Source organism: Plecotus auritus, assembly GCF_963455305.1.
Source record: "Plecotus auritus genome assembly, chromosome: 6".
Taxonomy (NCBI): domain Eukaryota; kingdom Metazoa; phylum Chordata; class Mammalia; order Chiroptera; family Vespertilionidae; genus Plecotus; species Plecotus auritus.
Window position 1 is genome coordinate 24,474,439 of NC_137773.1, and position 24,134 is coordinate 24,498,572.

Here is a 24,134-nt window from a genome sequence, read left to right on the forward strand (position 1 = left end):
AATTTACTAATCATTGGACACACTTTGACTTATTTATTCCTCATGAAAGCACAATGTGGTAAACATATTCCTTTCCACAATTTATGGTAAAAAAACACAAGCTTAGAGATTTCAATTTCTCAAGAATATACAGCTAGGAAGTTTAATTCAAAGCCAGTCTTTCCCATTTCAGATTACAGTCTCTTAACTTAACCACTACATCCCACCAATGTGTAGGCCCCCAGCTGGCATTTTCATGCTTTGCCATCTCGTTGCGCTATCCCCAACCAGAGCTGAATCCTGCCCTTCCTTCAAGAGAGTTATAGTCAAGAAGCTTAGAGGCTGACGTATTTGAGTTGCAGCTCTGCCGCCTCATAGCTGTGTAAGTTTTTTCAACTTAGCTAACCTCTCTGATCTTCAATTTCCCTGTCTAAAAGAAGAGTAAATATCTGAAAGAGTTCATTGGAGTAGTTCAATAAGTTAGTCTTCCTAAAGTTTAGTGCACTTTGCATTGTTCCTGCACTGAGGAAGAACCCAGCCAGGTGGGCAGCATCTTCAGGCTCAGCTCACGTGTCACCTTCTCCATCAAGCCTTCCTCTTTCTCCGTGCACTCTCAGCTACAGCACTTACCAATGAGCTCGTTCTCTGCTTTCCAGGATGTTTTCTCTTTTACAGGCTGGAAGCCTAGGACTGGGCGGGTTTGATGGGGAATAAGGAATGACTGCTAATAGGTGTAGGCTTTCTTTCCGAGGTGATGGAAAGTCATAAAATTGATTGCGGTGATAGTTGTACAGCCTTGTGAATATCCTAAAACTCACTGAATTATGTACTTTGAAAGTGTGACATAATTGTGATATAAGTGAAAGCTGTCCAAAAATAAAAAATAAAGGCAGCCCAAGGTGACGACGGCGCATTGTAGTGAAATGATATATGAGAATCATAAGGTTGCTGGGCACCCATCAACACTGGAAGAGACTTTGGAAAGCTCCCCTCCACCCGAGGGGTGTGTAGGACCACACTCACAAACAGCTGCTCACTTTGTGATATCCATAAGTTGATGCTACCAGTAACTGTCTGGGATGCTTTTTTCTCTCCTGAACATGTTTTCATTTTTTAAACCAATTTCTTTTCCTCAGCCCTTAGGGGACTAATTTAATACTAATTCACAGACCAAGAAATACATGAAGTCAGGACATACTATTATATTTTTTGAAAAGAATTATACATTAAAATGTAAAGTTGTCTTGTACATTTTTGCTGCAAGAAATACCAGAGAGCTGGTACTTATTTAGACTGGAAGAGGACCCTGGTTAAAACCAGTAGTAATGTGTAAAAGTAGGACATGATTCCATCAAAATCTCCACGTGGTAGAGTTGCCACCTCCGGTTCATCCCCGTGGCCATGGTCCGGTTCAGGGCTGCGTTACTTCTTGCCTGGACCATTACTGATGTCCTGCCTCCATACGCTCTCTCTACTGCCTTCACTTCCACCACGTTGCCAGAGTTCCCTTCTAAAATGCAAATATGAGGCAGTGCAGCCCAGGGGATAACAGCTTGGGTCTCAGCCTCTCTCAGGCTGCCTGGATTTGAATCTGGGCCTCACCACATAGCAACTCAGTCATCTTAGGCAACTTACTTAATCTTTCTGTGAATCATTTCCCCACATTTTTTAGTGAGCATCAAATGAGAGCAGTATGTTAAGTGCTTAGTCTAATGGCAGGTTCATAGCACTCAGTTACCATAAGCTTTTATTGTTACACTTATATTCAAATGCTGCGATGTTCCTTCATGTCTACATAATAAAATTCAGTTATCATCAATTAAGTCTAATGATGGATCATACAGGAACCTGTGCAGTCTAACCTCTGGCTGTCTTCTCCCAGTTCACAACCTTCTCTAAATAGGCAAATTTGTGACTCCAAGTTTTTCTCAAGCTCTGTCCTCCACCATCCCTCTTCTGTTTCAAACAAAAGAGCCCATTTTTTATTCAGGAACGCTAACTATAAGGCTATAAAGTGCCTGATGTTTTTCCCTGTGTGGGGTTTGAGAGAAGTTGACCAAAGTACATCATATTTTATAGGTAAAACAAACTGGTCTTCCTGGTGGCCCAGATAAATGAGGGAGAAAAGGAGAAATGATAATTTCTAAGCTTAAATCTGCAATGCCTGGGCCTGGGGTGGTGCCATTTGTTGATAATGGAAAACCTGGAGAGGATAAGGTTCTGAGGGATAATTAATAAAGACATCTATGTTAGTTAGGTTAGGTTTGAAATGCAGTCAGATATTCAAGTAGATTTGGTAAGTAAGCAGTTGAATATGTGAGTCTGCGGTTTGGGGAATGGTCAGGACTATGGATATAAAACTGAGAGCCATGACTTTATAGGGGGCAGTGGAGATAACTTTGAGGAAGCTCTGGAGACCAGTAGCATCTAGAGACCAACTAGAGGATGAGAAACCTGTTGAACATGGACATGTGGGTTTCCTCACTCGGTACCTGCTTGAAGTTAAGTGCTATCTTATTTATCTTTGTGTCAAGTGGTGTTCGTCATACAAATTTTCAATAATGCTTGTTGAATTCATTTTAATTCTAAAAGCAAAGAATGATGCCTCTTAGAAGTCTCCCAGGCATGCACTTTAATGATTTGGCAGCACTTGCAAAACAAGCACAAAGGACAACTCCAGCATCTAATTTAGGGTGGGATATTGGTGGACAGTCCGTGACTACTGGAGACAGGCTTATTCTCCCTATCCCTTACCTCAGCCCTCTCCCCTTTCCCTGCGGACACATCCAAAAGGCAAGCCCCAGTGCGCAGGGGGTGGGTGGCAGAAAGCCCAGGATCCCAGCATGGTCCTCAAGGCTGAATACCAGGGGTCCTGAGAGAGAAGCAGCTGCCGAACATATGTGTGATCAGTAGGAATTTCCCTTAGTCCTGGACTGAAGCACATCTATGTACGCAATACTCAATTTTCTGTAAGGTTGCATGGGAAACTTTCTCTAGTATCCTGTCATGTTTTTCCATTGACTCTGATAGGTTAGTATTGATATTTTTCTGACCTCCTTTGTTCCTGTGAAACATTTAAGCATGTGTAAATCAAGACCATCCCTCTTTATTTCTCTCCTCTTGCTACTGTTCTGATTAAGCCTTTATCATTCTCCACCTTAGCAAGTTTAATAGGCAGGCTCCCTCCCTCTATTCTCTGCCCACTCTGCCACTAGAATAACCACATCAAAGCACAGCTCTATTATGCCATCCACCTGCCCAGAACTTCAACAGAGTCCCCATTGCTTATTGAAAAAAAAAATGATTCCAAAATTCTAAGGTTGGCATCCCAGGTCTCCCACAATTTGTCATTTCCAGGCAACTTTTTCAACATTAGTGCCCATAAATCATATCTTAGGTTGTAATTAATCAAGCCCCCATTTTAACCACAAAATAGTTACTGCGCTTTCTATTTGCTGTAGCTCAGCACCTGCCATTTCTTTCACCCAGGATGCTTCACCTGTTTCTCCATCTGTTAACATACTACTCACTCCTCAAGTTCCAGGCCAGTGCAGCCTTCTTTAGGGAGCCTTCCTTATCCCATTCCAAGGAGAAACCTTACCTATACTCTGAGACAACTGGTTTATTTTTTAAAGGCAGTTATCAAATAGATGATGATGATGATGATGATATAGATGGATAGATAAATAGATAACATAGAGGTTTTGTTGAGGTGTGTGTGTGTGTTTTTTGTGTTTTTTTTTTTTTTGCCTTGAAACTCTTATTTTCAATTTCAACACGTTGTGCCTAGCATAGCACATAGAAGGAACTCTAACAATATTGACTGAATGAATGTGAGTGACCCAATTAACCCAGTATAATTAAGCCTCACTTCTCACAGTTTATTTATTTATTGTATAATTCTAGGTCTTTATAGAAACGTCTTAAAGTTGGGGCTCTTTATGGGGTGTTCATGAGGTCTTCCCATAGGTGACTTCCTTGGACAAATACTAATTAAATACCTGGTATGTACCAGGACTTACGATGGATACTGAGAAGCAAGTAGTAAGTAAGAACAACACATTTCTGTCCTCACCAAGTTTACAGTTTCATGGTGGTGACCACAATTAAACAAGAAGGGCATGTAACAACCTAGGGGGTGTTTCCAGGAGGAACTGACGTGGGAGCTGAGACCTGAGAGTCCTAAATGCCAGTCAACCTACACTGTGTGTGTGGCAGGGTGTGCGGATGAGGACATGAGGGAGGACCGCGTGAGCAGGCTGGGCAGAGAATGGAGAAGAGAAAATAGAATAGGCAAAGTCCTATGGGAAGGGAGCAAGAATGAGCAAATGAAAAGACATTCCTTTTGGTTAGAATATAAGTGAGTGAAATGGAGGCGGTAAGGCGAGGAGAATGGGCAGGGTTAGACATAAAGAGCACTCTGAGACGTGAGAGATATATTCACGGGTCTTAGAAGGATTTTAAGCAGAGCACTGGCGTGATCAGACTGGCCCTTTGGAAAGATCTCTGAAAATTCATGTGCGGAGTGAAGGGGAGATAGTGGAGACAAGAACCCTCACGAGGAGACTCAGAGAGGCAGCTCAGGCTGAGAGTGACTGTCAGGCACCACCCAGGTCTCTGCCACAGCAGTAACGGCTGTCTCTTCCCAGGGCAGCGGCTAAGGAGACCTTACCAAGGACCACCACGCAGTAGATGCTGAAACATCGCACTCCGGGATAAGAAACAGGAACATGGCAGCACCCGTGTGAAAGGAATTAAAAGCCAACAGACTCCATTTAGAAAGGAACAATGTCCAAGAAAGGGCGAAATAAGGGCGAGAAGCCCGAGGCTCTCATCGTCGCCCTTCAAGCTGCCAATGAAGACCTCAGGACCAAGCTCACAGACATCCAGATAGAGCTGCACCAAGAGAAGTCCAAGGTGAGTGAGGTCCTGAGGTCACAGCCTGCGGAGTGGCTCTGGCCCGGCTCTGCCTGCTGGCCCCCCGCAGTGGGCTCCTTTCTGCCAATTGCCTTTCTGTACACATGGAGGGTTTCTTGTGTGTGACAGGAGGGAATTGAGCAAGGGATACACAGAAGGTGACAGTAACATGAGACCGATCTCTGCCTGGTTCAGGAAACCAGATAATAAACACTGAGACAATGACCCCAACCACCCCTACCTCCCCTCAACACTTAATAGTTGTTGACTTGGGCAAGTCCCACCCTTGCCCTCTATGGGGTATTCCCCCTGTGGTATTTAGAGCAATCTTTCTAAAGTATACCACATCTTGTCACTCAGAAACCTTCAGTGGCTGCCTCTGCCTCTCAGAATCAAAGTTTTCCCTACCAACTACAGGATATTTCCTGTAGCTCTCTCTGACTCAGTTCCCACATCCCTCCCCTTGTTTCGCTCTGCTCCAGCCTCTTGGAAGAATCAAGAGAGATACCGATCACATTCAGGGCCTTTGTTCTTGTTCCTCCCCCGGTCAGCTCCAGGCTCCATCCTCACCTCCCTCAGGTGTCAGCTGCAACTGACCACAGTCTCTAACACTGAACATGCCCAGTTACTCCCCCATAGCCTGGCTATTCTTGATTCATTTCACAGAAAGTTATATCTTATTGTTTAAATAAATGCCCAGTTACTCCCCCATAGCCTGGCTATCCTTGACTTGTTTCATACAAAATTATATATTTATATATGTTCTTGTTTCATGCTTATCTTTCCTGAGTCAAATGTGATCTCTACAAAATCAAAGACTTAATTTACCTTGCTATCCCTAAGCCCAAATAAATGTCCAGAACAGAAAAGCTCAGCATCTGTTTTTTAATGAGTTGAGGAATGAATGAAGGGTGATTTGAGCTGTGATGAGGTTTAAGTTGGACAAGTACATAAAGTGATTATGGGGATTAAATGGGAAATTAAATGTCTAGTGCCCAGAGAGCTGCCAGGCACATAGTAAACTCTCAGAAAATGGTCAATAGTAATAGTCTCTCTAATATGGTCTACACGGAATCGGTTACTAACTGGACTTAGGAATGTCTCTTTACTTCTCTGAATCTCATAAATGGATTTGCTAACACTTATCTCACCAGAGCTGTGTGGATATCACAGGGTCATGTGTAGGAGAGCATTTTGAAATTTTCAACATGCACTGAGGCATGTCTGCTTCCTGCGAACTGGGCACAACCATGTCCGTACTACGTTGCCTTCTCCAGATAATTCTTTGCTTAGCAGAAAATGTTCTTGATCAAACTGTAGATCACAAACCAACAAATACCCTCATTCCGTTTTATCTCTCTTCTTCCTTGACATTACTATTAAATTTTAATTATTTTCCTCCAAATCTATTTGTCCTGGTGCCAGCCATAATAAATATTAGGTCGCCCAAAGCCCTTTGCCTCCTATCTCGGCAAAACCTTAACCTTGGATAAACAAACTCCAGTGTAAAATTTGTGAAGGAAATATTTTAGTTCCCATGAAGGTACAAAGAACATGATGTTGTTGTTGTTGTTGTTGTTTTAAATTGTTTGCGAGTCAGAAGACCAAGGCATTTTCTTTATCTCTCCTGAGGGACAAATTTAAGTGTCTCAGTGTCTCCATCTGTAATTTAGATGACTGAATCAATTTCTCCATATCTGTGTCTCTCAAGCATCACTGTGCCTTAGAATAACCTCGGGGAACTTATTAAAAATTGAAGTCCCTGGGCCCACATTCAAGGATTCTGATGAAATAGGTGGAGTGAGGGCCACGATTTCCAATTCTAACAAACAGTGCAGGCAATCCCCACACAGGGGGTTCTCCGCCTTCATGTTGACAAACACTCCACTCTATGTTCCTCCTCTTCTGACAGTCTGTGAACATTCCATTGGCTTTAACTTTCCCTGGGGCAACGTCACATTTTTCAAGAGAGCAGACTCCTTTAATTGTAATCAGGACAGGATGATAGAACTACATTCATAGGAGGAGGCGCATTGGCCTGGAGACTGGTAACCATAGACTGCCACTGACTTACAGAGAACAAACTCAGGAGATTTCTGAGAGGCAGAGGCCCTGAGGGCCCCGCTGCTGCCAATTTTCTACACATTCAAGTCTTTTAAAAGGGGTAACCTGAGCCTGGACAGGGCTGCCTGTTTATCCAGGACCTGGCACTGGTGTCTAAATCGAGAAGGTCAGCGTAATCTCCCCTTGCTCTCTGACAAGACTGGAAGCCAGCCTCCTAAATAAAGGCACTGCCTTATCCTCCCCGTTGCAGGCTGCCTCCCTGTCTCCCTCTCCTTGGCAGTTAATTACAGTCCCAGCACTGGGGCTAACGCAAACCCTCCTCGCCTGTCAGCAGCCTTCCCCGAAGAACAAAGGGAATTTCGGGGGCAAACAAGTCATAAAGCAGTTTTATTAAAATAAATAGGCTTGTGTTTCCAAGGCCCAGGCGTGAAGAGAGAGCATATGAACAGCGTCAAGATGGGAACGCTCACTCTCGGTTTGGTTCCGAGGCTATGATGATAAAATGGCAATTTGGCTCCTGGGGAACAGACTGGAGAGTGGAAACCTTTGGGGCGATGGGGCATTACTTGTTTTTCCGGAAAGACGGGTCATTCCATTGACATTTACAGAACACAGTGTGTAGAGATCAGAGTCATAAATGCTTAGGGCTGATAAGAGAAATAGCTACACTTTACTGAATGTTCACTGTCTGTCACACACTGTAATAAACACATTTTCTCCTGACATAACCCCAGCCCTTTCACTCGGCACCTGAGTGGCCCTGAGCAGACTATGAAATCCCTCAGTGTTTTCCTTTCCCTCATCTATCAAATGGGATCGTAGCAGTGTCTGTTTCATAAGGATGTATCTCTGTGTGTTAGTTTTTGAGCAGTTAGTTTGTGTCAAGCACGTGAGGTGTTTTAATTCATCATCTTGGCGATTTTTAACTTTTTTCATTTCATGGCACATGCATACTAATGACTAAAATTCTGTGGCACACCACAAAATATATTTTTTTGCTAATCTTACAAAAATAGGAATAATTTTGATTGATTTACAAAAAATAATAATAATAGTAATTACATGCGCATGTCTGACTCTGCTCTCTATACAATGTGTTCTGTAAATGTCAATGGGATGAAGGCACAGTGGGGAGAGCAACAGGCCTGGGGTGCAGGGTCAGGGGGGTGTCAGCTACAAACAGGAGTTTCCACTGTTGGAATAGCCCTTCAGACTGCAAAGCATTTGCATCGTCCTCACAGTGAGCCTGGGACAAAGGGCTGCAATGACTATTCTGATTTCATTGAGGACATTTGAGTGCAGGAGCCTAAATGGGAATCCAGGCTCCCCTAAGGCGTGATTCGGTGCTCTGTGGCTGCTGGTGCACTCTCAGAAAACCAGCCTCCTTCTCTCTCCTCCAGGGACTGCTTTAGAGCCTCCGGGTTCAGGGCCCAAATTTGGGGTGCCTTATTTCTTGCTTTTTCTATCGTTAGTTTTGTTTTCGGGAAGCCTACGTGGCTAAAATCAGGACATGAACAAATAGAACCCTCTGTGCTTCCCCAGGTTGTATAAAATCTCCCTGAGAAGCACCTGCTGCTGCTTTTCCCTCCTTGGCGTCTGCTGTTTGAGATTTACTTAGCGCCCAGGAAAATCCCCTCCAGCCTCCTGTGAGTTTGACCTCCAGCAACATCTGATGCAGATCATCCGAACCAAAGTTTTTGTTAGCTTGTCTTGCCTTGATAACCTCTCAACCCTCCTTGCCTTTGATGGGACTGTCCAATTTTTAATCCTTGATGTCTAAGGTCACATGAGCTCACATCACTGCCATCTTGATCTTGGCAGAATTTACACTGGCATTTGGCAAAGACCAGACTGGAATTGGGACAGAAGAAAAAAATACGTTTGAACTCCCTTCCTTCTCTCAGAACATAAGCTTTCCCCACTAAGATTATATGTTACATAAAACCTCTCTTGCTAGAAGGGATTTGGGGGCTGTATCATTCCATGCCTGGTCAACGCTCACCCTCATGCCCTGTCCCGGCCCCACCTCACTCCTTCTGTATACACATCATCCAAGTGTCTTCCAAGTTAAGGTTAGGTGCCACAAATGTCAGGGAACTCAGTGCATCCTGTGGAAACCCAATTTTACCTTTGAACATCTATTTATGTTAGTAAAATAGTTATTACAGTCTTAATGCAACAATAATAATGTTAGTCTTATCACGATAATATGGGTACTTATATTTATGTTGTCGGTATTTATGTAGCATTGCATAGCAATATTTATAAAAATGATATTGTAATATCTACCATATATTAATAATTATTCACCTCCCATGTGGGCCAGCCTTTCCAAAGTATTTTGATACCTCATCTAAATCATTCCTCAGAGCTGTGTGAGAATGATAGCACCAATCCCGGTTTACAAACAAGAACACTGAGGCTGAGCGATGAGGCAACTTGTCCAAGGTTTCAGAGCAAACAGGATCTGGGCTCTGACCCCTGACCCACACTGGGCTCTAATCAGCCCTCTTTACATGCACTTATGTGGATGGAGACTGTTTCTCACTTTTCTCACCTGAAATTCACATGAAACAGATACTACCAACATCACAGAGCTGCCCAGGAGGTTAAATGTACTGAATTGCCTGAAGCCTTTTCAAAGGTGCCTGACTAAATGCTATTATGTAATCCAGCTGAAATTGTTCTCCATAACACATTTCCACTAATCAAAAGTGATTCTTTTTCCACTAACTAAATTTTTTCCATTTCAAAGCATTATTAATCTTATTCTTTTTCATTGTTACATAGGAATAATTCTTGATCTTTTTGTATACTCATTCTTACAACTTACATCAAGATATTAACATTTACGTCCACCTCTGAACTAGGAGGTCACAGTTCAATTCCAGGGCAGGGCACATGCCTGGGTTGCAGACTCGATCCCCAGTAGGGGGTATGCTGGAGGCAGCTGATTGATGATTCTCTCTTATCATTGATGTTTCTATCTCTCTCTCCCTTTCCCTTCCTCTCTAAAATCAACAATTATATATATTTTTTTAAAATAAGAGATCAACTGAAGGACTTATATGCATGCATATAAGAGTAACCAACGGATGCAAAACATTGGGGGGTGAGGGCATGTATGGGAGTGGGGTGGGGGGGCAATGGTAAGATATGTACACATATAAAACCTTAATAAAAAATTTAAAAAAAAAAGAAATGCAAGGCTTAACTTCTGTATGTATCTTGGTGTTGCATACACTAGTAGTTTTGATTAGAGGCCTTTAAAAAAAAGAGAGAGAGATATTAACACCTATTTCCTTAGTGGTGCAATATGTGCCGCAAAATTTTTCAGAAAATGATTTTATTTATTTATTTTTTATTTTTTAGTGATTTCAGAGAGGAAGGGAGATGGAGAAAGAGAGAGAAATATCAATGATGACAGAGAATCATTGATTGGCTGCCTTCTGCATGCCCCCTACTGGGAATCGAGCCCACAACCCAGGCATGTGCCCTTGACCGGAATCGGACCCAGACCCTTCAGTCTGCAGGCCGATGCTCTATCCACTGAGCCAAACCAACTAGTGCTCAGAAAATGATTTTACTACAAAATTTTTATTAGCTCTTTTTATCTAAATGTCAGTCACATCCTTTTGTATTTCCTTCATAGTGAAACGCCTTCTCTCAAGCTTTAAAAGTCATACCTAGAAATCCTACAAAAAACTCCAGTTTCCATGACAACCAAAATATAAGTTAACATAAAAATACCAAATATAATTCAATGGCTTTGAATTTTGTTTGGATTCTGTGGATTCATTTAAGTGACCAATAAGAAGGCCACTGTTTCGCCCTCGCTGGTAGAGCGTCTGCCTGCAGACCAAAGGGTCCCAGGTTTGATTCCAGTCAAAGGCATGTACCTTGGTTGCAAGCTCCTCCCTGGCCCAGGCCCTGGTCAGGGCTCCTACAGGAGGCAACCAATTGATGTGTTTCTCTCTTCTACTTTCCCAAAAATCAATGAAAAAATATCCTCAGGTGAAGAGTAACCAAAAAAGAAGAAGGCCAGTGTTTGTATTTGTTTTTGTTTTCAAGCTAGAAAACACAGAGGTATGCAAAAGTAGGTTAAATTACCAGCCTAAATGATAAATCATAAGGATTTAAAATAACAACAATAATACTAAGATAAATAATAAAATAATAAATAATAATACACTCACAACTGTAAACCTATTTTTGCCAACCCTGTATTTTTCCTGTACCTGTAATTTCATGTTTTTATTATTCATCTCTACAGTCTACACATGAAAGATTGGTGTTTATAATTAGAGAGAAATGAATTGCAATGTGATACAATCTAAGGTATCTACAGAGAATTTGACATAAGTAATTTTAGATTATAAATATCTCCTCTTATATCCAATAACTAGAGGCCTGGTGCATGAAATTTGTGCACGGGCAGGGGTTGTCCCTCAGCCCAGCCTGCATCCTTTCCAATCTGGGATCCCCCTCACAATCCAGGACTGCTGGCTCCCAACTGCTCACCTGCCTGCCTGCCTATTGCCCCTAACCGCTTCTGCCTGCCAGCCTGATCACCCCCTAACCACTCCCCTGCCAGCCTGATTGACGCCTAACTGCTCCCCTGCTGGCCCGATTGCCCTCCCCTGCCGGCCTGGTCACCCCTAACTGCCCTCCCCTGCCAACCTGGTCACCCCTAACAGCCCTCCCCTGCTGGCCTGGTCGCCCCCAACTGCCCTCCCCTGCTGGCCTGGTCATCCCTAACCTCCCTCCCTTGCCAGCCTGATCACCCCTAACTGCCCTCCCCTGCTGGCCCAATTGACCCTAACTGCCCTCCCCTGCAGGCCTGGTGCCCCCCAACTGCCCTCCCCTGCAGGCCTGGTGCCCCCCAGCTGCCCTCCCTTGCTGGCCTGATCGCCCACAACTGCCCTCCCCTGCTGGCCATCTTGTGTCCACATGGGGGTGGCCATCTTTGACCACATGGGGGCAGCCATCTTTTGTGTTGGAGTGATGGTCAATTTGCATATTACCTCTTTATTATATAGGATAATACCTGACCTTTCATAGTACTTTATAGATCAAGCCACTTTCCTATGTCTTATCTAATTTAACCCTAAAAATAACCATTTCATCGGTATTCTTAAGTATAGTAAAAGATCCTCAGAAGGATAAAGCAACTTTCTTAGAGACAGCGGATGGTGGAACTGAAATGCAAACCCAGAATTCCTTACCCTTTGCCCATTTTACTATAGTTTTTCATTATTCTAGGGAGAATTGCTAAAATTTCCTTTAGTAACGTGTTACCAGACAGCCCTTGTGGTAATGATGTTATTTCAAATGCCTAATGTAAAACCATCCTGCTGAAATGAAAAATGACTAGTTTCCTATTATTTGAGCTAAACTTAACATTCTCAAGGGCCTAGATGGAAATCAGTGAAAAACTAGGACCCCTTTTCAAAGAGATTCTTTTCCCATGTAAAAGAAGAACTAGCAAACCTTTTCTGTAAAGGCCAAATAGTAAATGCCTTAGGTTTTGTGGGTAATCTCTAAGACTACTCAGCTCTACTATAGCCTGAAAGCAGCCACAGGCAACTTGTAAATGAATAGGCGTGGCTATGTTCCAATAAAACTTTATTCACAAAAACAGGGGCCCGGAAAGATTTGGCCCATTTGGTTATAGTTTGCCCACTTGTGAGCTAGAAGATATCCACTTCAGTTCATTCTTTAAAAATGGGGAGGAAAAGTTAGGTTGTCCTTATTGGAGGACTGAGAGAAACATCAAGCATCAAGCAGAGGGCAAGTAGGAATTCTTATCCATTAGGGCTGTTTCTATTTTGTTCTTGTTTTATATAGGGACGGGATGGGTGAAGCCTGTTTCTCTAAACTATATACAGGGTATATTATTCTTGCTTCTGATTAGATGGCTAGCCAAGGAAACATATTGGTATACATTCTTTATTCCAACACACTCTTTTTGGCTTCTTCTTATGTGTTGCCTGGCAGCTGCTGTGTAGACAAAGATGAACAAGGCTCATTGGCAGCCTTCTAGGAGTTTCCAGTCTGGGTAGGGGAAGAGAGGATGTGGTGAGGGCAGACACGTGTACAAAAAAGCACAGCATAAGTAAACATTTGGACAGGACAAGTAAGGAGGTATTAACAAAGTACATTGAGCCCTGGCTAGTGTGGCTCCGTTGGTTGAGCATTATCCCATGCACCAAAAGGTCACCCGTTTGATTCCTGGTCAGGGTACATGCCCTGGTTGCTCGATCCTCAGGGGCGTGCAGGAGGCAGCCTATTGGTGTTTCTCTCTCATATCAATGTTTCTCTCTCTCTCCTCTCCCTTCCTCTCTCTCAAATCATTTTTTTAAGTACACTGAGAAGACAAAGGCTGGAGAAATGATTGCCCTTTGTCCTGGGCGATCACCGTAGCATGACCACAGAGGGGACATCTGGCTGGGCCATGTGAATGAGAGGATCCCCAAAGGAGGGAAAGGCAAGTCAGGAAGAGGAAACTGTAGGCACATGGGTACAGAAAGGCAGGGCATGTGCTGAAAATAGCGTGCTCCTCCGTACCTGGAGACGAAGACACCAGAGCTGGAAGCCTAGCCAAATCTCCTGAGCCTGAAAGGCGAGGCTAAGTGTTGGGAGCTTAATCCACGGTGTAAAGGAGCCCTGGTGACTTCTGAGCAGCCACATACGTCAGACCATAACTAGGCTTTACTCAGAGAGAATCCCCAGCAGTGCGGGGAAAGCTGGGCTCATTAAATGAACCTCCAGGGACCCTAGAGCAGGGCTGAGAGAAATATAATGCAAGCCACAATGCCAGCCATATGTATGATTTTATAATTTCTTGTAACCAAAACTTTAAAAGTAAAAAGAATCAGTTTTAATAATAGACTTAATTTAACCTATTTTGCTCCAAAAATTAAAATTTTTATATGTAATCAATATAAAAATTGTTCATGAAATAGTTTACCTCACACTGTTTTCAAAATCCAGTGTGTATTTTACACTTAGACCAAGTCTTACTGCAGACTTGCGATGTTCCAGGTGCTCAGTGTGGCTAGTGGCCACCACATTGGACACTCTTACTCTAGAGCCGTGGTCGGCAAACTGCGGCTCTTTGGCCCCTTGAGTGTGGCTCTTCCACAAAATACCACGGCCTGGGCAAGTCTATTTTGAAGAAGTGGCGTTAGAAGAAGTTTAAGTTTAAAAAATTTGGCTCTCAAAAGAAATTTCAATCGTTATACTGTTGATATTTGGCTCTGTTGACTAATGAGTTTGCCGACCACTGCTCTAGAGCATCTGATATAAGAGGCATCCGGGAAGGGACCTTGGTCTAAGCTGGAGGTGAGATCGAAGGACAGTCATTTGAGGATGCCTGGCTGCTAATTTTGCCGAGTCTCCAAGTGCCCTGAGTTCTTTTAGAATAACCAACATGGAAATAATTTCTTTGCTTTTAAAATATAATGTTCATATTACCCGTGGACACAGACAATGGGGTGGTGAGGGCCTGCGGAGAGAGGATGGGAGCAGGCTGGAAGAACATATATATAACGTTCATAAAATGTCATGTGGACTTAGAAGATTCTGCTCTAGTTAAAGGTAGGTCAACTGTGAAGGTAAGTAAATCTCAGGCTCCTTACTGAATGGTTTACATTATCATTCAGTAAGGAGTTTGAATCTTAACATTTTTCAGCTGAAAAGCCTCTTAACAATTATTTTATGACACCTTCCAATTCTACAAATGGCAGAGACTCAGTATCACTCAACTGGATATTACTCTTGAGGCTGCCTGATTCTCCCCTTTTCCAGTGTGTGTGTGTATGTGTATGTGTGTGTGTGTGTGCGCGCGAGCACATGCATGCCCATGCACACGACAGAGACAAAAAGGAACAAAGACAGGCAGCAGAGATGAGGTGGAGGAAAAGGACGGTAGAACAGGAGCCGTGAGGCTTTTTCAAGCTCCATTCTGATCCACTGAATCAGAACCAGATTCACAGCCAGATGAAGGTAGTGCCATTGCTAATCTATGAGGAGACCTATATTATTTATTATTATTGGAAGTTTAGCAAAACACAGATTTTAAAAAATCAGAATACCTGAAAGGTGAAAAGCTGAAAAATACTTTATTAAGCTACGTGGAGAGTTGGCTTAGCGGGGGAGGAAGAGAGGGAAGTAACAGTGGGGATAGAGAAGGGTGCAGAGAGACATCTACGAAGTTTTTTGCCTGGTGTGTGCATATAAAGTTTGGGATGGAACCAAGTAGCTAAATAAGAAAGGGGAGGTGGAGGTTTTATCACTCATCTTCATTCTTCCCTTCCCCCTTAGTAGCAGCATCTTCTCTTCCAAAGAATAAAGAAACATGGAAAATATGTCATGATATTACTTTAGGCACCATTTATTAGTCTGATCATAATGAACTATGAACTATCTTGAGACACCGACATGGATCAGTCACACCTAGCTAGGGATGCGTAGTCTGAAAAGCTCTCTGGGTGTTCTGTTTTGAACTCCTATCTACTGAGGTGAAACCATCGTAGCACCGCTTCCTCATTTCACTGTGTATGCCCCTCACCTGGGGATTTGTTACAATGCACGTTCCAATTCGTAGATCTGGGACGGAGCCCCAGATTCAGCCCCAGTTTCTGACATGCTTTTGGGTGATGCCTGTGCTACTTGTCTGCAGACCACACATCAAGTAGAAAATCACCAGCACATCAAATATTTGTCTTAACAAAGTAACAGAAGCATCCTTAGGTATTTGCTCCTTTTACACACTGAATCCCCAGCTTTAAAGCTCGTGGTCCCCTTCCCTCCCGACGCACCGTGGCCTGGAATTTGAAAAGAGCTAAGAGATCACAGGGCCCTCATCTGTAAATCCTGCCTAGGAGCACACCCTTCCTTTGAGGCTCATCTCTTTTATCCTCCCGCCTTTAGGTATCAAAGCTGGAAAGAGAGAAGACGCAAGAAGTGAAGAGGATCCGTGAGCTGGAGCAGCGCAAGCACACCGTCCTGGTGACCGAGCTCAAAGCCAAGCTCCACGAGGAGAAGATGAAGGAGCTGCAGGCCGTGAGGGAGAACCTCATCAAGCAGCACGAGCAGGAGATGGCAAGGACAGTGAAGGTGCGGGACGGGGAGATCCAGAGGCTCAAGTCGGCGCTGTGTGCTCTCCGGGACGGCAGCAGCGACAAAGTAAGGACAGCGCTCACCATGGAGGCCCGGGAGGAGGCCCGGAAACTGTTCGATGCGGAGCGCATGAAGCTCCTACAGGAAATTGCGGACCTGAAAACGGCCAAGAAGCAGGTGGACGAGGCTTTAAGCAATATGATCCAAGCGGATAAAATCAAGGCCGGGGACCTGAGGAGTGAGCATCAGTCCCACCAGGAAGCCATCTCCAAGATCAAGTGGGAGTCGGAGCGGGATATCCGGAGGCTGGTTAGTAACTCCGTGCAGAACCGTTCTCTTTCCGGGAGCCAGGGAGCCAGGGGTTTGCTTTATCAGGTGTTTCTTATGAGTGGATTATAAACAGTGCCCACCTTTTCTCTCCTGTTCTATCCAAAATACAAGATAGGTCGATAAACAGGTAGGTAGTAGGCAGACAGACAGACACAGTCAAAAATGTAAAAGATTTTGGATCGCCTTTCTCATAAACTGGATTCTTCCAGTCCAGTACACACGGAAAATATCTATTCAATGACTCATGTTTTCTTGGATGTCTATAAAAATATTCTAAATTATGAACGCTTCCAAAATCAGCCTGCTGTCGTGTGCTTCCCATTTGTGAAAATGTTCACAGGGGTAAGGAGGGTTTCTATGGCTCATAAGACGTCTCAAACAAGCAGCTGCTGGGAACTTCCCGAGTGATTCACCAGTCTTCTCTCTAGGAACTATGCCTGAAAGGAGTAGGTAGAGCTATAAAATTCCCAGTCCTGTTTAAAATAGATTTCCCCCCAAATAAGCTGGGGTCACTATAACTTTTAAATTGGATGTCATTCCTAAGTAGCTTATTCCTAAGTTTGCTATTACCAAGTTCAAAGACCTACTTCAACCCCTATAGAGTTCTGTCTTTCTTTTTAATATGTATGACCAAAGCCATTGGTCTCTCACTATGTCAAAGAACTAAAACAAATATCATTATTGTGTGAAAGCTATAATATCCTAGGATGACTTTTTCTAATATTTTAGAAGATGCATTTATATGCATATATTCAGAATGTTTAACATTAGTTATATCTTATCAAATTAAATATCACCTGTTAGAATGTACTTTATACTTTTCTAAGAACAGTACTTTCTTGGGAAAAATTATACTTTCCCTCTTGTGTCTCCCAATTCTAAGCAATTCTTTCCTAAGAATTCTAATTATGTTCCTTGGATGGTATCTTGAGGATTTCAATTTTAAGTAAAATGTGGTTACCATAGGACATTAAAAAAAAAACTAAACATGTAATTTTCTTTGTACTGCAATACATTGTGACTGTAAAATGTTACCTTTGCTACCCTTTTCGAATTCTTTCTGCAATTCATTCTATTTCACTGGTTGACAAAGGAGAGCAAACACAGTATAGAAATACTGGTCTCTGCCCTGCCTTTGATTTTTGAAACAACAGTGGCTGATGATAAAGAATCAGATCTGTGAACTCTGGAGTCAGCAGGTAGGTAAATGAGAAGGAAGCTTTACACTAAATATTTTTGTTTGTTGATGGTTATCAGTGTAAAATCTATAAGTACATCCACTTGCTGATGTGTTGTTTTCGCTATGATGTTTCTTTCACCAGCACACTGATGAAGTAGATGTGAATCCCTCTTAATAACTGTAAAATCTAAGCTACCTGAAGAATCATTCGAAAATTGGGTATAAACCAATTAACATGGTAAACTTTTTCAATCATAGAGATGCATTTTTCATTTTTATCTTCTTATCCCATTCCTGTCCTCACCCCCAGCTCCATTTTTGGAACCGGAGGGGAGAGAAACGGGAGTGTGTGTGTGTGTGTGTGTGTGTGTGTGTGTACACACACACATAAATTTCCATCCCAACTAGCAACGGAACTATGGAAAATTCTGGTGTTCTGAGACCACAGTCCATTCTTATAACTATTATACAATAAAGCCTTCTCACAATAATTACTGAATATCCGGCAGGAAACTACTTGGGGAAATGCTGGAAATAATCTTGGAGTCAGTATAGCATAGAATCTAATAGAGTGGGCTCTAAAGTCAGAAGACTGAATGTAAAATCAGGCCTCACCAATTAGCCACATGACTATAACCACATTAACCCTTTGGTACACAGTCATCATCTCTAAAATGGTGATAGCTGAACCTACATAAAAGGATTGTTAATAAAATGAGATACGGTATGTAAAGCTCTGAGTTTAGTGCCTTGAATGTGGTAAAAGATCAATACATTTCAGTTGTGATGGTGGTGATGATGAGGATGAGGATATGAGCGGTAATGGGGTACTTTCCCAGCAAATTGGGTATGATACATCAGAACCAGCTAGGAGTATGCATATCTGGAACTGTGGTAAACTGTAAATAACACCATAGATGACAGGTCTGACGAATGTGCTGCTCAGTAAAGAATAACATTGCAGTCAATCTTCTACAAGGATATAGAAACTAAAGACTATGCTTTTATTTCCAAATTAACAGGACAGTTTAATTTCTCACCAAGCTACCAGACGATATCACAGGATCATCTGGTAACTTGGAATTTAGCCCAATGGCCACCCAAAATTAATCTAAAAGCCATCACGTGTCTTTGAAGCAATAGCTCACAGATATTTACATGTGGGAAATATGTGAGTATATAACATAGTTTCTGTCCATTTTTTTTTTGTCTGAGGAGCAAAGCAAAGAAAGATTTATACAAAGTGATTTGTTATTATAAAGAGACATCTTACTAAAGAGAAGAGTATAATGGTATAATATTGTTTGTATTAAATGTATTTTCTCTATCTCCATTTTGAATATTCACACTGGATATAATGAAATGAGGAGAAAGGTTTCTCTCGTTAGCTATGCTTTCTTCAAAATTTATTTACAGAAATTCACTTCACTTGCCCTCATCCAGGCATGGCAAAAACATTCAGTCCAATGAAACTCTGAACAATTGGTATCAAATGTTTATAGGCCTTTAGTTGAGAAATATTTCTGAGGCCATGCGCAGACTTAGCAGAAATGAGTGTTAGGATCAATAAATATATCCCACAGGAGCAGGAGGGAAAGAAGTGCTAATAAAACCAGGTACTTTCCATCCCTATTCTTGTTCCAACCATGGCTTTCTGACAGGAAGGGTAAAATGGTTGCTAAGAATCGGCTGCTCTGAAACATGGGTAGGAATGGAAAGAGCTAGACAAGATGGACCACGGAAGGACCTCACTGCAGATTCACAACCTGGATGCAAACATACTGGCCTTTGGAAGTGACTAGGCTCCCAGGAAGTCTGTAGCTTCTCCAGTTACAAAATGACCCACTCCTAGTGGCTACTGCTATTTGAACTGAACTCAAAGGTTAGTCCCCCAAAGAGGAGGTGACATCCAACATTGTTACGGGAAACACTCTAGTGGAATATTTACTATCTGTCTTTATGAACGCTAATGCCCCATTTTAAAGTGAGCCTTTTCTCTCCATATTCAACCAACCCAAACCATTTCAAACAATATATTGAGTCAAGGCATCTACACAGAACATACTAGAGAGAAAAAAAAAAGACTCCCTTTGATACCTAACTAGCCTAGGATAGTCCTTCATTACACAGCATTGCCTTATTCATGAATTTACTACACTAGTTATACTCCTGACTTTGTTCTGTAGCAATCAGCAGAAGTTCAGCTCAAAGCTATTGTAAAAATGCATTTTTTTACAGCATTGTTAAATAAAATGCCCTGGGTGTCATTTAATTCAGATGGATGAAATCAAAGCCAAGGACAGGATCATCTTCTCCCTGGAAAAGGAACTGGAGACTCAAACAGGCTATGTACAGAAACTCCAGCTGCAGAAGGAGGCTTTGGATGAGCAGCTCTTTCTGGTCAAGGAAGCTGAGTGTAACATGAGCAGCCCGAAACGAGAAATTCCAGGGAGAGCAGGAGATGGCTCGGAGCACTGCAGCAGCCCTGTAAGTCTGTTCAAGTTGAAGTTGCGAACACAGGAGTCATCTTTTATGTAGCTCCCAAGTTTTACTTTTCACTTAAGCTCTTTTCCTGTTTACTACAAAGAAATCAATTCCATCTCCTACTATAAAACCAGCTAGTACCTTGGGAACACGGTTTTCTAAACTCATAGACAACAAAGTGGTGTGCACTGCATTAGCAGATCACAAGAGAATTACAGATCTTTTAAAATCCTTCATAGAATTTTTCTAGCCATCAATATCTGTTCAAACTCCAGCCTATTATAAAGAATCATAAATTAGATGAAAATGCTTTGCCTCGTGCCAAGACTGGTAATTTTCCCTTGTGTGAACAATTGGGTTGGAAATTGGTAAAGATGGTTATCATCTACAGGGTCAAAATGTGTAATTATAAAAGGCTGACGCATTTATATCATCCTCTGAACACTTCTAGTCTGATTGAACTTGCCACTTATTTCTGTGGATGTCCGTCATTTTATATGAGACATTATTTTCAGCAGTGCAGCAATAGAAATCAGCTTGTATATAATTGACTTTCATACCTTATACCTTTCAAATTATTTAGCTGCTAAAAAGATGAAAATGAATTATTTAGGAACAGAGACAGGTTCCAAAGTAGTACTTAGAACCAAGTAATGAATAATTTATGAATGGGTATTCAGGATATCTTATACCCCGGTAGGTGGTGAAAAAGACTGCTGAACTTGGATTTAGCAGATGTAAGTTTTTGTTGTATCATTGACACCTGCATGGAATGTAGCATAATTAGCAAGAGAATGGTCTCTAGAGTCAGACCTTTTAGTTCAAATCCTGGATCTGCCATTTACAATGTAACCTCAGTAGAGTTTCTTCATCTGTGAAAGAGAGGCAATAGTGGTAGCCATAGGCTGGCCTGAGGTTTAGTAAGCGTGATATGTAAAATGTTGAACACGGTATCTGGCACATGGTTAGCATTTAATACATATTGGGTATTGATTTATCGATACTAGCCACGAGATCTTGAACAAGTTAGACGTCCCTGAATCTTACCTGTTCTGCTGAATCCTCTAGGATACTGTGAATCTAGGGATATAGTGAGTGTGAAACTGCCTTGTCAACAATACAGCACTATCAAAATGTAAGACGATAATGGCATTGCAAGAGTATGATGATAATGGTCCTATGGACTCTGGAGAATAGAATTAAGCCATGACTGCTGTGTGTAAGCTGATCCATGACAATTATGCCAGTTAGGAAGCCAGTTGCCCTGAGCAAAATACACCAGCAATGGCTATCCTATAGTCTGTTTCTTTCTCCGTATGAAGGTCATGCACCAACCTTCTCACTCAGACCTTCTCCAGGAATATGCAGGAATTTACAAACCCCATTTCTACCTGATACTCTATCCCCTTTTTGGCTAAGTTTCTTTTTTTAAAAATATCTTTTTTTTATTGATTTCAGAAAGGAAGGGAGAGAAAGAGATCGAAACATCAATGATAACAGAGAATCATTGATCAGCTCCCTCCTGCAGGCCCCACGCTGGGGATCGAGCCCTCAAACCCGGCATGTGCCCCTACCGGGAACCCAATAGTGACCTGAGTCATAGGTCAACGCTCAACCACTGAGCCATGCCAGGCAGCTCTTTGGTTAAGTTTCATAGCAGGATACTGTCTAAGCCGTGGGAAGCAATATGTAGCCACAACAGAAGAATGCTCCTTGAACCTCATGTAATCACAACATGATCGTCATCTCACAGCTCACAGATTTAATAAGCTGACCCAGACATCTACCTCTCCCTCTGCCAGGAGTCAAAGCTCCAGGGAGTAGCTGCCACATAAAAGTCGTCTGCAGTTTCAACTAGGCTTGGTCTTTAAACCCAAGTGGTAAATATTGAGGGTTCAAAAAGGGTAAATATTTGTCTTCTCTGAATAAGAGAACATTTTACTCTCCCCTCGTAAGGCAGATGAAAGGACGTAAACCTATTACTATTATAAACTGTATTCCAAAATGTTGTGAATAGTGTTGTTGACAAATTACCCATTTTAACTTTCATATGTAGGATTTGCGGAGAAATCAAAAGAGAATAGCTGAATTGAATGCCACTATAAGAAAATTAGAAGACAGGAATACCTTGCTTGGAGATGAACGAAATGAATTGGTGAGTTCTAATCAAAATGTTTTATTTTTGGGTGAAGCATTATGTGATAGAAGTATATATGATGTTGTGGATATAAACAATAGAGAAAAATCCACAAGTAATAAAGGTAAACTCAGTAAATATGCCCAAAGTGATATACCCATATAACTCCACCCAGATGAATAAGTGGAAGATTACTAGTATCTCACACCTCTGCTTCTTGTGACCCCTTCTGAAGTTACCCACTACGCTGACTTCTGTCATGAAATATAAATTCAGCTTTGGCCTTTGATAGAAGATGGGAGTTTTCAAAGGGTGATTAGGACAGAGTTGGAGGATATTGCTTTAGAATCACAAGAGCTTTTTAAAGTATTCACAGGTAGCTAAGTCTCCTATCCCACCAATTCCCCAAATGGTAGGTTCTCATAAACAAGAGTGAGTACTTTAAACAGCCTTTCAGCTATTTCTGATACTCCCCTCCTCCGTTCCTGATTTTGGTACCCCTGCCCCCAATGCATACTCACATTCAGAACCATTAGTATGAAATGAATGAAGTAATCATGAGAACTTTGACATGGAAATATGTAGAGGTGACCATAAAATATGTCATCCAAATGGGAGTTTTGAGAGGAAAAGGGGAGACTGTTCATGATCACCCTATGTCAACATTACAAACTTAAACCAATATTGTTCAACTGGAGGCAATTTGGGCAACATCTGGAGACATTTTTGGTTGTCATAACTGGGAGGGAACTACTGGCATCTAGTGGGCAGATGCTGGGGTTGCTGCTAAACATCCTACAATACACAGAACAGCTTGATACAATAGAAGTAAAATCTGGCCCCAAATGTTAGAGTGCAGAGGTTGAAAAACCCTGCCTTAGACTAAAGGGGCCGACCAGAGCATGGTCACAGTTTACTGTGGCTAGGTAATAACACAACCATACTTTACCAAGGCTTGGTGAGAATTGGTTGTTCTTAAACACAAATATCAATAGAGTTTCAGAAGTATGTTTTGTTTTTCTCAATAAAATTGTCCTAAAAATAAACAGCTGTAGTGTGAGTCAGGAGACTTGGCAAGCTCTCTGATGGAAAGAATGGGCTTCGGGGACAACCAGGCTTGGATTGGGTCCTGGTTGTACTACTTAGTGACTGTGTGTGTGATTCTTCCAGCCAGTGAGGTCCAGGGCGGGTGCAAGCAGGGTGGGCTGGGGCTGAGCAGAGCGGGGTACCTCGGCTGGAGGAGTCTAGGGGAACAGGTGTGCGATTCCTCTTCCTGAACATTTCCAAAAGCAGAATCTCGGCAGCACCACCTTTAAGGCCATAGACTGTTGGAGGGTTATGAAGAATGTGATGAAATGCCATTCAAGGAAACTGTAACTTGTGTCTCCTCAGTTAAAGCGCGTGCGGGAAACCGAAAAACAGTGTAAACCTCTCCTGGAAAGGAATAAGTGCCTCGCCAAGAGAAACGATGAGCTGATGCTGTCTCTGCAACGCATGGAGGAGAAGCTGAAAGCCATTACCAAGGAAAATTCCGAAATGGTGGGTGTCCCAGTCTCTGAAACCGCAGCTTTCTTTCTCAGCTTACCCAGTCACCTGGCTTATTGCTCTCTCTCAGCTTTGTTTTTTTAAATACAATGCTATTTATGAAAGCTCAGATTTTTCCTTATGTAAGCAAGGAAACTTTAAGGAGAAAAAAAAGGCAAAAGATGGTTGCTGGCTCTGGACTTTACCGAGTTTCTAAATTTGCAGAACAGTGGGAGTGCTTCCAGGAATCTGCACACACTCTGCAAAAGGTCTGACACAGAGAAGCAGTTTCAATAGAGCTCCTCAGCCAGACACCTCCTTCCAAGAATTTCACTAATGTGCCCTTCACAGAACTGTACAGTGGTACCCTCATCTTCTAAGAGCTTTCACGATCGT

At 42.3% G+C, this 24,134-nt stretch overlaps 1 protein-coding gene across 4 annotated transcripts in view; it reads left to right on the forward strand.

The window, feature by feature from the left end:
* The window catches only part of JAKMIP2 (janus kinase and microtubule interacting protein 2), a 140,494-nt gene that overhangs the window by 78,720 nt on the left and 37,640 nt on the right, over window positions 1–24,134 (forward strand). For 3 of the 4 annotated variants that reach the window (XM_080671674.1, XM_080671676.1, XM_080671677.1), the window contains exons 2-6: window positions 4,629–4,896; window positions 15,895–16,392; window positions 19,871–20,080; window positions 22,134–22,232; window positions 23,607–23,753. In XM_080671674.1, the coding sequence (XP_080527800.1) occupies window positions 4,768–4,896; window positions 15,895–16,392; window positions 19,871–20,080; window positions 22,134–22,232; window positions 23,607–23,753 (1,083 nt within the window). In that variant the 5' untranslated portion in view covers window positions 4,629–4,767. The remainder of the gene's footprint in view (window positions 1–4,628; window positions 4,897–15,894; window positions 16,393–19,870; window positions 20,081–22,133; window positions 22,233–23,606; window positions 23,754–24,134) is intronic. The other variant, XM_080671675.1, reaches the window with a different exon arrangement.